This window comes from Plectrocnemia conspersa, unplaced genomic scaffold (genome assembly GCF_051122295.1).
Source record: "Plectrocnemia conspersa isolate PC_06_02 unplaced genomic scaffold, ASM5112229v1 ptg000005l, whole genome shotgun sequence".
NCBI lineage: Eukaryota > Metazoa > Arthropoda > Insecta > Trichoptera > Polycentropodidae > Plectrocnemia > Plectrocnemia conspersa.
Window position 1 is genome coordinate 33,655,166 of NW_028277169.1, and position 12,403 is coordinate 33,667,568.

The 12,403-nt window shown below is 33.3% G+C and overlaps 1 protein-coding gene across 1 annotated transcript in view; it reads right to left on the reverse strand.

Annotated features, from left to right (window-relative positions):
- Positions 1-1,062: 1,062 nt before the first annotated feature.
- The window catches only part of LOC148235476 (uncharacterized), a 66,653-nt gene continuing 55,312 nt past the window's right edge, over positions 1,063-12,403 (reverse strand). Inside the window, exons 4-11 of the mRNA XM_088187058.1 lie at positions 7,850-7,944; positions 7,293-7,560; positions 7,108-7,224; positions 6,963-7,042; positions 5,924-6,029; positions 5,704-5,847; positions 5,552-5,633; positions 1,063-5,492 (exon numbers count right to left, since the gene is read on the reverse strand). Coding sequence (XP_088043184.1) covers positions 1,309-5,492; positions 5,552-5,633; positions 5,704-5,847; positions 5,924-6,029; positions 6,963-7,042; positions 7,108-7,224; positions 7,293-7,560; positions 7,850-7,944 — 5,076 coding nt within the window. The 3' untranslated portion in view covers positions 1,063-1,308. The remainder of the gene's footprint in view (positions 5,493-5,551; positions 5,634-5,703; positions 5,848-5,923; positions 6,030-6,962; positions 7,043-7,107; positions 7,225-7,292; positions 7,561-7,849; positions 7,945-12,403) is intronic.

A 12,403-nucleotide genomic window follows, 5' to 3' on the forward strand; every position in this document is an offset into this window, starting at 1 on the left:
TGATGACCGGACACGGCTGCTTCGGTCAATACACTACGAGGATCGGCAAGACAGCGAGTGCCGCGTGCCTCCACTGCGACGCCTCTGAAGACGACGACGCAGAGCATACCGTCTTTAAGTGCACAGCGTGGTTGACAAACAGAACGGCGCTGGAGAGGGTCAAAGGAAGGCCTGCATCAGCAGACACTATGGCCCAATCCATGCTGGAAAGCCAACGTAATTGGGAGGCATGGACGGACTACGCGTCTGATGTCTTGCAGGTAAAAGAAAAAGCTGAAAGATAGCAGCCCTAACGGGACAGAGTCTCTAAACTGGACGAACTGACGTGCAATATCAGAAAGATAGTACCGGCCTGGAGGCTGGCGAAGTCCTTCAAAGATTCCCTTTCCTCATAACAAAATAAAAGATCAAGGGGGTGGTATTGTGATACGCAATGCCTGCAGTGCAAAACAATGCAGGCCAGCCAACGAGAGCACGTTTCCCCGTGCGCAATAAAATATATAGTACTACAGGGAGTGGGTCCCGCTCTTCCGGCCGTCACAAGCTGGGTGCCCGCCCATAAGGGTTGGAATCGTAGGGCCCTAGTGCTGGTAACGGCAGTGGTGCACGCAAAGGATAACATGTAGCTATACTTCTACACAAGTTGGATAATGCCTATGTATTATTATGCTGACTATCTGTCAACATAAAACTGACCTTAAGTTTGAAGTATAGATCATATAATATAAATACTGACTGAAAAAAATGATTCTGACCATCTGTCAAAATAATTCTTACCATTTAATATAAATTATGACAGTCCAATTTAAATTCCAAACAATTAATATAAATTTTGACCAGAAAAATATGCTGATGCAAGATGATCTACTATATTTGAAGCCAAGTATAATTGTTTTAACTAATTTGTAATTTTTTACAACAGGGTGACAATAGACGCCTACAAGTAGGTATTGTAGCAACATAAAACTACACTTGGAATAGATCGAACTTATCATTTTTTATAATATAATTTTCAACACGCAGCTCTCTTGCAATATAAGGTTTATGTAAATAAAAACTCAATTTAATACATAATATTTTTAATGCAATATAAAATTCTTAACAACAAAAAAATACTAATTAATCAGTCTCCTATACACTTAAATACATAATAATTTTAGAGCACCACATATAAAAGCATAAATCACAAAACAACATAAATCTATTTACAAAATCTGATTTGTGCGTTAAATAAATAGAATCTTATTATTAATCAATTAATTAAACTTATCCGTAAAAAACATTTTATTGTACATAAATCACATTTAATTACTGAAATCTATTAACCACCTGCTTCACCCATCCGGCTCTGTCGTTTCCATTCCTCACATCGTCACTCGTAGATGATTCATTTTTATTTACATCGCCGACATTGACTATATTTTCAACAATCTTCGACTCGGACAAATTGTTTCTGACTGGAATGTTGCACTTTTGCATAACCGTTTTATTACTATAGCTCTGAATCTTACTTCCGTTCTTTAAACTGTAAGATCTACTCAAATTAACCGATGAAGAATCAATACAATCCAGAGACTTTCTATTCTCGATCATTTCAATTTCTTTCTTTCGCTCTTGAACGGATTTCGATATCACTAGTTCTTCTGTTCTGCTACTGGGAAGCTCTAAACTGGATACGGACGAATGTTTCAGTCTTCTGTTCAACGCCGAAGAATCTAAGCTGCATCTTTCAAAACTCATCCGTTTAAGATTTATATTTGAAGTCGTAGAAATCGCTCTATGGAAATTGGGTCTTGGGATACCGATTTTCTTTTCAGTCGGTGACGTTGGAGTTGTAGGGTTTGAATTAATCTTTGATTCGTCAAAATTGAAGATAACTTCGTTAGAAGGACTGTTTAAAGACTCGATTATGATCGGTTTTTTTATTTCTATGTTGCTCTTACACGGAATTGTCGATATTGTGCTTCTAGTGATTTGTTTAAAGCTTTGATTTTTATTAATCATAGGTTTTAAAGGGACCGGAGGAGCTGCCTTCACTTTAATGAGTGTATTTGAGTTACAGTTTTTATCTAGATTGATATCGGGTATTTTAGGACCGGATTCAAATTTAAAAACTCGACTTTCCGTTCTCTCCGATACTATAGAAGTAACTTGTGTCGTTAAAGTACTACTCACTCTTCTAACGTTCATAGTTTTTAATTTACTGATTGAATCTTTTTTAACAGCTACTGCTGGTTTCGGAGCGATTAAAGCTTCATTTACGTTCAAGTAACTCATGCCGTCTTCGGGATCGCTATAAATTGCAGAATCTCTCAATATCTCTTCCTTATTGCACAGCTTTTCAAATTCTTCTAAAGATTTCTCATAGAAACTCTCGTCTGATTTGATTTGATGTACTTCTTGATCGTCGTTCGCATTGGTTTTGCTTATTTCTGTATTAGCAGTCATATATCCATCGCTAGAAGATGTGAAATGAGAAGAATTTGACAATACACTATCAGGTCTCAGCGCCGATTTATTAATAAACATGTTGACTTTGTTGAGCTCGGAAAATGATTCCATCAATAATTTTGGATCAGCGTAATCGGATTGAGCGATTCTAGCGCCTAATAGTTTACTTCCTTGTTTATAATTCGGAAATTTGTTCAATTCTTGAGTAGATTTTGAGGCTTTATTCATTGATAAGTAGATACCTGTCGATTGAGGAACTTTAGTCGATTTTGTCCCGTTGATGTTGTTGCAACTCTTCGATACTAATTCTACGTCATTTAAATTTGTAACGGGATCTTCGCAGAAGCTCTTACTGAGTATCAATTCTGGTCTTTTGATCAAATCAGTGTCGGTGATTAAAACAGAAGGATTATTATTTACAGTGTCGACGTTTGTGTCACTCTGTTCTTCGCTCTTCATGCTTTTTAATCGTTGCATAATAGTTCTACCGCTCTTCGGCGATGTCTTCTTCGGTACCTCTTCCTCTGCCGTATTTGTTTTACTTTTAGATTTGAATCTGTTCAACACGCTTTTAAACGATAGCATATTCGTATTCGTCGGTTTATACACTTTATGCTCCGGATGAACAGATTGAGTGATGTCTTCTTGAGACGTTTCACATTCTAATTTATTGACTTCTAAAGAGGAATTGTTAGTACTCGTGTTCATCGTCGAATTATCTTGCTCGGAACCGAATCGATTTTTATACCATCTGTCTATCTCGACCTCTTCGTCTAATGAAAAAGAGCTATCGGCAATCTGATTCTTTTGTGGAAATTTCAAATCTGAGTTATCGTTGTTCTTGATGAATCTTTCAATATCATCGTAGCTTATCTCACTATGATCTGAAGCGATGGTGAATGGTCTATCAGTTTGCATCACTCTACCATCTTTGTTCAAATATAACTTATTCGCATTTCCCGGTTTATTATTTTGATATAAAAATGTATTCTGTTCGTTATGAACTTGAAAACTTCTAGGAAGAGAACCCGATTTTTTCTCTCTAGGTGTATTAAAATGTTCCTTTTGGCGATTCAACCAAATTTTCGGTAAATTCGGACTTTGCAATCCGTCAGTATCCGAATAATCATCAACATCAATCTCAGCTTTCTTAAATGCTTTGTTTTCTATTACAGTATCTTTAGAAATTCGCTTCCAGATATCAGAAGTATTTTCATAATTCTCGTTACTCTCATTTTCATCAGTTTTATTTGCATCCAAAGAATTTCTGATTTCTACGTCGTCGTAAATATTCTTCGGTGTACAGTTAGGTATAGCATATTCCCCGTTATCAAAATCTACAGGTAGTTTATAAGCATCAATATTCTTTCTTCCTTCAAAGCATAGATAGACATAATCAGATTCGGTGTTCTCGTTTAATTGCTCATTCTTCTTATCGTCTTCTATTTTATTTGGTAACAAAGTCTCGTATATTGGTTCTTCAGTTCCTTTATCTTCATCTTCTTCAACTCCATCTGCCATATCTATAGAATACGCTTCAATAGCCGAAAGTTGTCTTCCAAACTTAACCTTAGTTTTGAATTGATTATCTTTAGATTGTATAAAAACTTTTTCAGGATTGGAATGAGATTTTATCAATCTTTGATGCCGTCTATTGTTTGCGTTCTTCAATTGATGTTTTTTTAATCTCTTCTGGAACTCTCGTTTCTGCATCACTAATTGTGATATAATCTGCTCCAACGGTTTCTCGGCAGCATCGTCGCAACTTACAAACACTTCATCGTCCATATTATTTTCTTTAGAAGGTTCATCCTGTTCTTTCAATACTTGCGATGCCAATTTATCTTTCTCTAATTCGCTCTTTTTAAATGAATCCGTCTTCTGAATTAAACTCTTATACATATCTTCGTCCATATCGGCAGGTATTTCCGATTTTTGATTGCAATCATTTATATTATTTATGCTATCTGTAGATTCAGATATATGTAATACTTCATCTGAAGTAAGATCGTTAATATCTGTGTAAAACTTAGCCGTCGAATCAACCGTAATGTGTCGTAGAGTTTTAGCTCTATTTTTCTTTATCTTAGAGATCTTCTTCGGAACAGTTTTAGCATTATACATTTTGATCTCAATCACCGGTGATTTTGTCTCTTCGCATTTTTTGATTCTAGGCGATCTACAGTTGCAATTCACGCAATGTAAACTTTCATCATTCTTGTGATTATCGGACACTTTAACTACCTTACAGCTTGGACAGATAAAATTTTGTCTTCCACACATTGTGCAGTTTATATCTTTTTGCGAAATGAATGCCAATGATTCGTCGTCGTTGATGATATTCTCTCTTATCTCATGACATTTCAAACAAGTTCTTTTTATATCCAATGTTTTATTATCATCGTTAATTCTATCGTAAATATTCTTCTCCGATGAATATTTATTTAAAGACGATTTAGAAGTACTCAAGCAGCTTTCACATAAATCTTTAGAAGTCATTAAATTTGAGAATTCTCTCGGACTATCGACTCGCAATAAAATATTATCGGTTAACTTCTCGCAAGGCAATCCTGGTTTAGCGCATTTACAGCAGACGTACTGAGACTTCTCAATGTTACATTTATGCTTATTCTTCAAATTAAATCTCTTTTCATTCTCTCTATCGTTTTCATTTTCATTCTTACATTTCTTACACACGTCTTTAGAATCTTCTACGCAATTTGCGCATATGAATTGATCGTCGCAGTCTTCGCAAATGCTCAGATTCGACCTATCGACGTGATAACAATCCGAACACACGTAATGTGAATGTGAATCTTTAAGATTCAGTTCCTTTTCTGATTCGTCGTTTTCTATTGCGGTATTATAAGTATGATCCTTTCTAGTGGCACTCCTCTTCAATCTATACCTAAGGCCTGATTCGAACGACTTCCTTCTGTCTCTCTCCAATTTCCGCTTTTCAAGATATTCGGGAGCACCCAATTGTTTTCTCATCGAAGAGTGAGACATTAACGTGCTCGATTTTTCAGCAAGAATATCGTCTAAAAATAATATCAGATATAAATAATGAATAATATCGAATATAAAATATAAAACTTACCGTCAGTTTTATTCTGTCCAAGTTCCATAACTAATTGTCTCGCATGAGATGGTATAACAGCATTATAATTTTCTAATATATTCTAAAATAATAAATAACTGTTAGATTATATTTTATATTATTATAAATGTATATAATAATATTGTACATACCCTTTTAATCAGAAGTGTCCATTCTCGTTTATGTTGAATACTCCTAGCTTGCAGCGTTACTTGCATTCGAGGACAGTCAAATGGTATAACGTGAAAACTCAACGGTTGTCCTTGTATAGACTCAACTAACATCAGATTGTTGCACTAAAATGTATTTTATGTTAATCATACATCAAAACCAACAGATTTTGTGACTCAAATTGACCTTAAAATATCTTACCATGATATGAGATTTATAAGCTAACATTCCGTATTCTTTGTTTTTAGTCAAAAGAAGCATCTTGTCGAAGAGAAAGGCATGTCTCATAGCTTTGGCGCCGAATACTCTGTAAAAAGATTAAAATTATATTTATTAGCAGAGTACTGAATTATATAATTTAAAATAAATTTTTACTGAACGTTCAGCTGAGAATTTTTAGGAACAAATATTTTTTGTACATGTATTTTTATTACAATTTATTTTAAAATAATATCACATAGATAAATTATACTTTCACTGGTGAAAATGTATTCCGATATGATTTCAATGAAATAATACATTTCAAAAAATATTTAAGGGATAGATTCGAGACTTTTTATAGATTTTCTTTGAGGGATAGTCTAAGAATTTCTGGTTTAGAATCAGAGATGTCACTTCAGCTTTTTTTCAGTCGCAGTGGGAACGCTCGTTACCGAGCGTTTCCACTGCAACGATGACGGCACGATTTTATTGCTTTTGACGTGAATTTTTGACTTCTGAAAAGTGATAATTGTTTTTGCACCCTTTTTTTTTAGATTTTCTTTAAGGGATAGTCCGAGAGTTTCTTGTTTAAAATCAAGGACGTCATTACAGATATTTTCAGAGGGGGGGGGGGGCAAAATTTGGCCAGTCAGTGGTAATTTTTTTTAATATTACGATTTTATTAAAATTTATAGTAATTCATTAAACAAAAAATCAAATAATAAAATTTAATTATTCAAGATTTTATTGCACTTTTCTGGGAAAATTCAAGGGGGGCAAATACTCATACCTGCCCCTCCCATATGACGTCCCAAATTTGATAACGAAATAATTCAATAAAAACCTTAAGAATTATGTATAAAACAGTCTTTTATAAAATATCTTAACACATTTTAGGATCAGTTTTATATACGGATTGTATATATAATCTGTTAAAAATGTTTCTATTAATTATAATTATAAATTAATATTACAAATAAATTATTATTATAAATTAAACAATCTCATTTTTATGTAGAAATATTAATGAAAATCTCACCTAAATGTTCCTTCAGCACACAATTCACCAAAAGTAGTTAGATCTTGACCGTTCCAACCGTAAAGTAGAGATTGAATTTCCTATGAAAATAATCATTAGTTAGAAACATATAACCTCAACTTTCTGATCCATTTTAATACAATACCTGAACCCTAACGGAATGCTCGTGTCGTCTCTTCATCTCGTTTATATCATGTGCAATCCCTGTCATCTTGTTCAATGCGTATTCCGTATCATGAGATTTGTGTTGCTTCACAAGGTTCTAAAATTATCCAATCAATTACAAACATGATCTAAAACATTCCTTAATTGAAACGGAAAGAAGCTCACTTGAAGCAACAAATGGTATTTGAGTATCCGCTGCACCGGCTTCAAGAGATAAGATCCGAGTGGAAGAGCATGCCCGAGTGCAGTTTGCCTGGAGCGAAACGGCTGGGCGCTGTCCGGTTCTCTCATCAACCGAGCGAGAGCTGCCATGATGCCAGGATAATCTGTGCAGTACTGGGTGTATATGCCGAATCCTGAGCTGTGATGGACGAAGCATTTCGCTATGGCTATCGCTTCTAAGTTGCATTCGTTGAGATGTTCGGAGAACGCTCTGATAAAAAAAAATTGATTATTTAAAATAATGAATGTACTAATTCTAGAGTTCTTATAGTATTTCGTTAATGAAAAATAGTTATTTTCTTACTACTTAAAATCAATAATGAGCTATAACTTATATGAAACATATTTTTCAGCTTTCTAATATATTTTCAATTATTAAAATCATTCTTTTTATACAAAATCAAATATTCTTTGCCTGTCTTTTACCTCAAAACTTTACATTGCTCAAACTAATCATAATCAATCAAACGTATTAGCATATAAATAAAATGTATTATTACTTATTGAATTTGTAGATCTCTTCCACGTTGCTGAACAAATCGCTCAACTGCTCCGTTGCAAAAGTCTCTTCCTCTTGCCAGAAATACAAGTAGCCCTGAAACAAACATTAATTGCATTATAGACTTTTTCAACATCACCAGACCAAAGTTCAAACTAAATTCCTTCACTTGACGGCACTGCCGTTCTAAATATCATATCTAATCTTAATGGTTCTTCTTAATGAACTTACGTAAAAACGCACAAGGCACATGGTGTAGAAAACAGCAGAGCTGCTGTTAAGTGTTTCAGATTGTATTAATAACTGTTTATGAACGATTACATACCACACACATCGAACACAACTAATGGAAAAGAATAGTGTTCAATGTTAAATCTGGACGCGATAATGGCAGAAGATTGTTTTCGTTTATGTGACGGGACAGCTAAGTAAATATATCAGTGTCCACAAGTGTGTCAAGACATGTGTCACACTTCAAAAGTCTCTTTCTCACTTCAACAACATGACTTTTTTGCTAGCATTCTAAACATTTAAATATAATTTAATAAAACAGGTTTTATATGACTAAATTAAAATATAATTTTAGATATGTAACGTAATAAATATATTAATATGATAATTTATGATTCTATAAACATTATTATTAAATATAAATTACTTCTTTTATAAAGTCAGATATGCATTTAATTGTCTTTTTATGTGAGGTTTAACCTTGATTGGTATTTAATTTTTTGCTTCAGTTAAAATCAAATCTGTTCTTAGAATGCAAAAAAGCAATTAATCATATTTTTTATAGATCCAAGTCGAGCATAATAATGGCATTTAATCAACATTCTTCAATAAGATTCAGACAGATTTAATTACTATTCATTAGCGTTGGGATACAATTCATTGCATTCTCGGCGTGGCGTCTACTAAATGAAGCACTTTTTCAGCTAAGGGGTGGTGTCGACAATCCATTAGCGAAGTATGCAAAGCATTAGAGTGCCCAAAGAGCGCCGCGATTGCGTACCTTATTGCTTATATTATTATTGAACGATATTTTTTACATGTCTGGTAAAAGTTTGTATGTATTATAATATATTTGAGTTGATGTATTGTATAAGAATGAACATATGCGAAATGTTAAGTAAAACATGACGCATTGAAAAAATAAGCAATATAAACGAGTGGTATAAGTCACTGACTATTGACCTGAAAGTCCTGGGTTCGAATATTATATGGACCCTAGTCTTTTTCAATTTAAATCGTGTCTAAGAGATCGGAATTAATGATTATTATATTACTATAATTATCCTTGATTATTATAAATTAGGTTTACACAAATTTTCATAATTTATTTATTTAGCTAAGTAAATTATGAAAATTTATGTCGTGTAAAAAATGTAAAAGCGTAATAAAAACTAATAGTTAAGTATTATCGACTTGCAAAACAAGTTTATTCATCACGCCGAATCAATCAAATCAATGAGTCTGTGTATTTATCAAATATAAATTAATATTAATAAATATCTAGGATGAGAAATATGTATCGCATGACAATTTTACAGGAATATCTTGTTCAAATACAGATAAAAGTTCAATATAAATAACTTTCACGTTACTAATTCTATTAGCCTAATACATATATTTTTAAACTAGTTTGTATGAAAATTCCAAATATAATACATTCTCACCAGTTGATATATATATATTTCTGCCAGCGAAAATATAATTTAACTGAAAGGCGCTATGCTGCTTTAAAATGTCTATGAAACGCAATTTGATTTTTGTGAAACGTTCATTTGCTGTTCAAACCCAAACCTAACCTAATGAAAGTTCTAATACTAGTTATAGTTTTCTTATAATTTTTTAATGAAATCGAAATAATTGAAAAAACGATCACTAAATGGCCAACTTTTACTCCCCCCACCCTCTCCCCTGGAAAAATCTGAAATAACGTCCCTGATTCTAAACCAGAAATTCGTTAAGTCTATTCCAAAATACGAACTAAACCAACCCATCTCTCGGAGGAAAAAAAGCGGAAGAAATACAGACAGACGACGCATCTCACATATTGCTCCATAGTTGGTCTGCACTTTGATATTACACTGTTTTAAAAATATGATTTCTATTCTTACCGATATTACTATGGACTCCTGATATGAAAGTATTGGTTAAATTATATTCAAACCGAATTTTGGTCAATAAGAGGGCGCAAAAACAATTATCACTTCTCAGAAGTCAAAAATTCACGTCAAAAGCAATAAAATCGTGTCGACGTCGTCGCAGTGGGAACGCTCGGTAATGAGCGTTCCCATTGCGACGGCAACGGCGACGTTAAGCAAAGATGGAGCTTTAGTATGCACGTCGCCAAAATTTGCTCGACTTTGTTATGCGGAGCGCGTGTCACTTTAACGATAAATTAGCGATTTGTATGATATGATGGTTTGTAGCGTCTTCAAATATGGCTTCATTATTTGGAATATGAAGCGAAGAAATAGATATTGTTAGAGTATTTGTATCCTCGTGCCTTTTATGGGAGGGTTGAGATATAATTCATTGCATTTGGAAGCACTTTTTGAAGTTGCTGAGTGTGGTGTTGAGAAACTGTTGATGCTTTGCAATTTTCAGCTAGTGAGTCCCGATTACTTCCCTTATTCTTGACCGTCGCGTCTAGAACGTCACATTCTTATCTAACATGCCAGACACAAGGATGTTTCGGTGATAATTATGAAGAGCTGTAGCAAATATATATTTTAATACAATTACTTTACAAGCCACGTTGGTCAGATTTATAATATATATTTAGATTAAAAAAATATGCCTATATATTATAAACTTGTTTTAAAAATAATTCTATTATTATCTTTTCAATAATTCCGATTCATTCAGTTTTCCATCGGATCCCACCTCTCGCTTTACACATATTTAGATGTGATTTAGTAGTGAGTTATGGATACAGATTGGCCGTGACTGAGCCATTTATAAGGCACAATGGAGTGAAATATTTAAACGAGAGGCGCCTTCCAGGTCGACGGCACCGAGTTTGTACCGAGAGAGCAACAGTAGTAGTAGTAGTACAACATGATTGAACACACCGGACCAGTTCCGACTAAAAATACCGGGACACATGGCTTTGTCGGAGATTTAACTGAGACATAATAACCGTGAAAGTCTCCGCGGACTTTTACCATATCGAAAATAAACCCGAGACCGCTGCGCTGCTGACTGGGTTCTAAATCTGTCAAGTTAAACTGTGGAATATGGCGGAAATTTATGTATCAGTATTCTGACTAGAACGACGCTTCTCCGTTTTAATATCCGAATTCTGGAGAAATGTAAGAATTTGTTATATTCAGGGGGAAGTCTTTAAAAGTCAGACTTTATTTATGAGCGTTAACCATAGAGCAACTGTAAAAAATAACCTGAATTGTTTTACGATGCAAAAAATATACCATCGCTGCTTTGAGATGAACACAAAAAAACATTTCTAGTAAGCAAAATATGTTTGCTCTAAATTGTCTTATTTTTGCAGTTTCTAAAGATTGCTTTCACTTTTTTTGCCAATTCTGGATTTGCAGACAAAAAATCCATCACTGCAGAATCAACATTTTTTTTATTTTGATGCTCTATTTTGTAATACTAAACTCGCTGTATAAAATTCCCACAATAGAATTTTATCAAAGTAGACAGTATTTTATAATATATTGATCGACAATATCTAAATAAAATAAAATAATCTATATTATTTTACATATATAAGTAAACATAATAATTTTATATTTACAAGTTTCGACAGAATTATTTCAGCATCATCACAAAATTGATTTTTATCATCGTACATAATTTGTATTATGCTACGCGTTTCAAAAAATGTTTTTATTATTAAAAGACACGGTTAATAAAAAACGTTCACATCAATAAACTGCTCCATGATTATTTATGTACCAAAATTAATCTTCTGATGATGCTGGGAAATCTTTCTGTCGAAACGTAGAGAGAAAACGTAAATATAATAGCATTTAAAACCTGCGCTAAAAATAATTTATTCAGCAATAAAAAAATATATTATTTCGTTCCTTACTAACTTTATGCGTTATCTATGAAAATGGACGTTTAATACGTACTATTTTGAAAAAGTCACAGAAGATATATGTATATGTATGTTTTGATTAAATTTCTTTAGACTGCAAGCAATTAGCTATATAGCTAAATAAATAAACATGTAAATAAGACACGTCTTTATTCAATATCTTCAAAGAACATGTTCTGACTCTTGAATCCTTGGATTTTTTCGCAAATTTCGTAAGCATGTACTTAAATATATATTACATCATAAACTTAGCAATAAAGCATTCAGTTCGACTTTGAACGAATAGACATTATTTTTCGTTTTTTTTATACTAATTTATAAAAAAAGTAATAATAATGGCAGTACCGATAATACCGGTATTGACTGTTTTCCCCTCGGTAATACCGGTATTGAATATCCCGGTGTTATTGTTATATATGAACTCAAAGTGCGGACCTCAGAATGAAACTTACTTACATGGTTCTGATTTTACAGAAACGA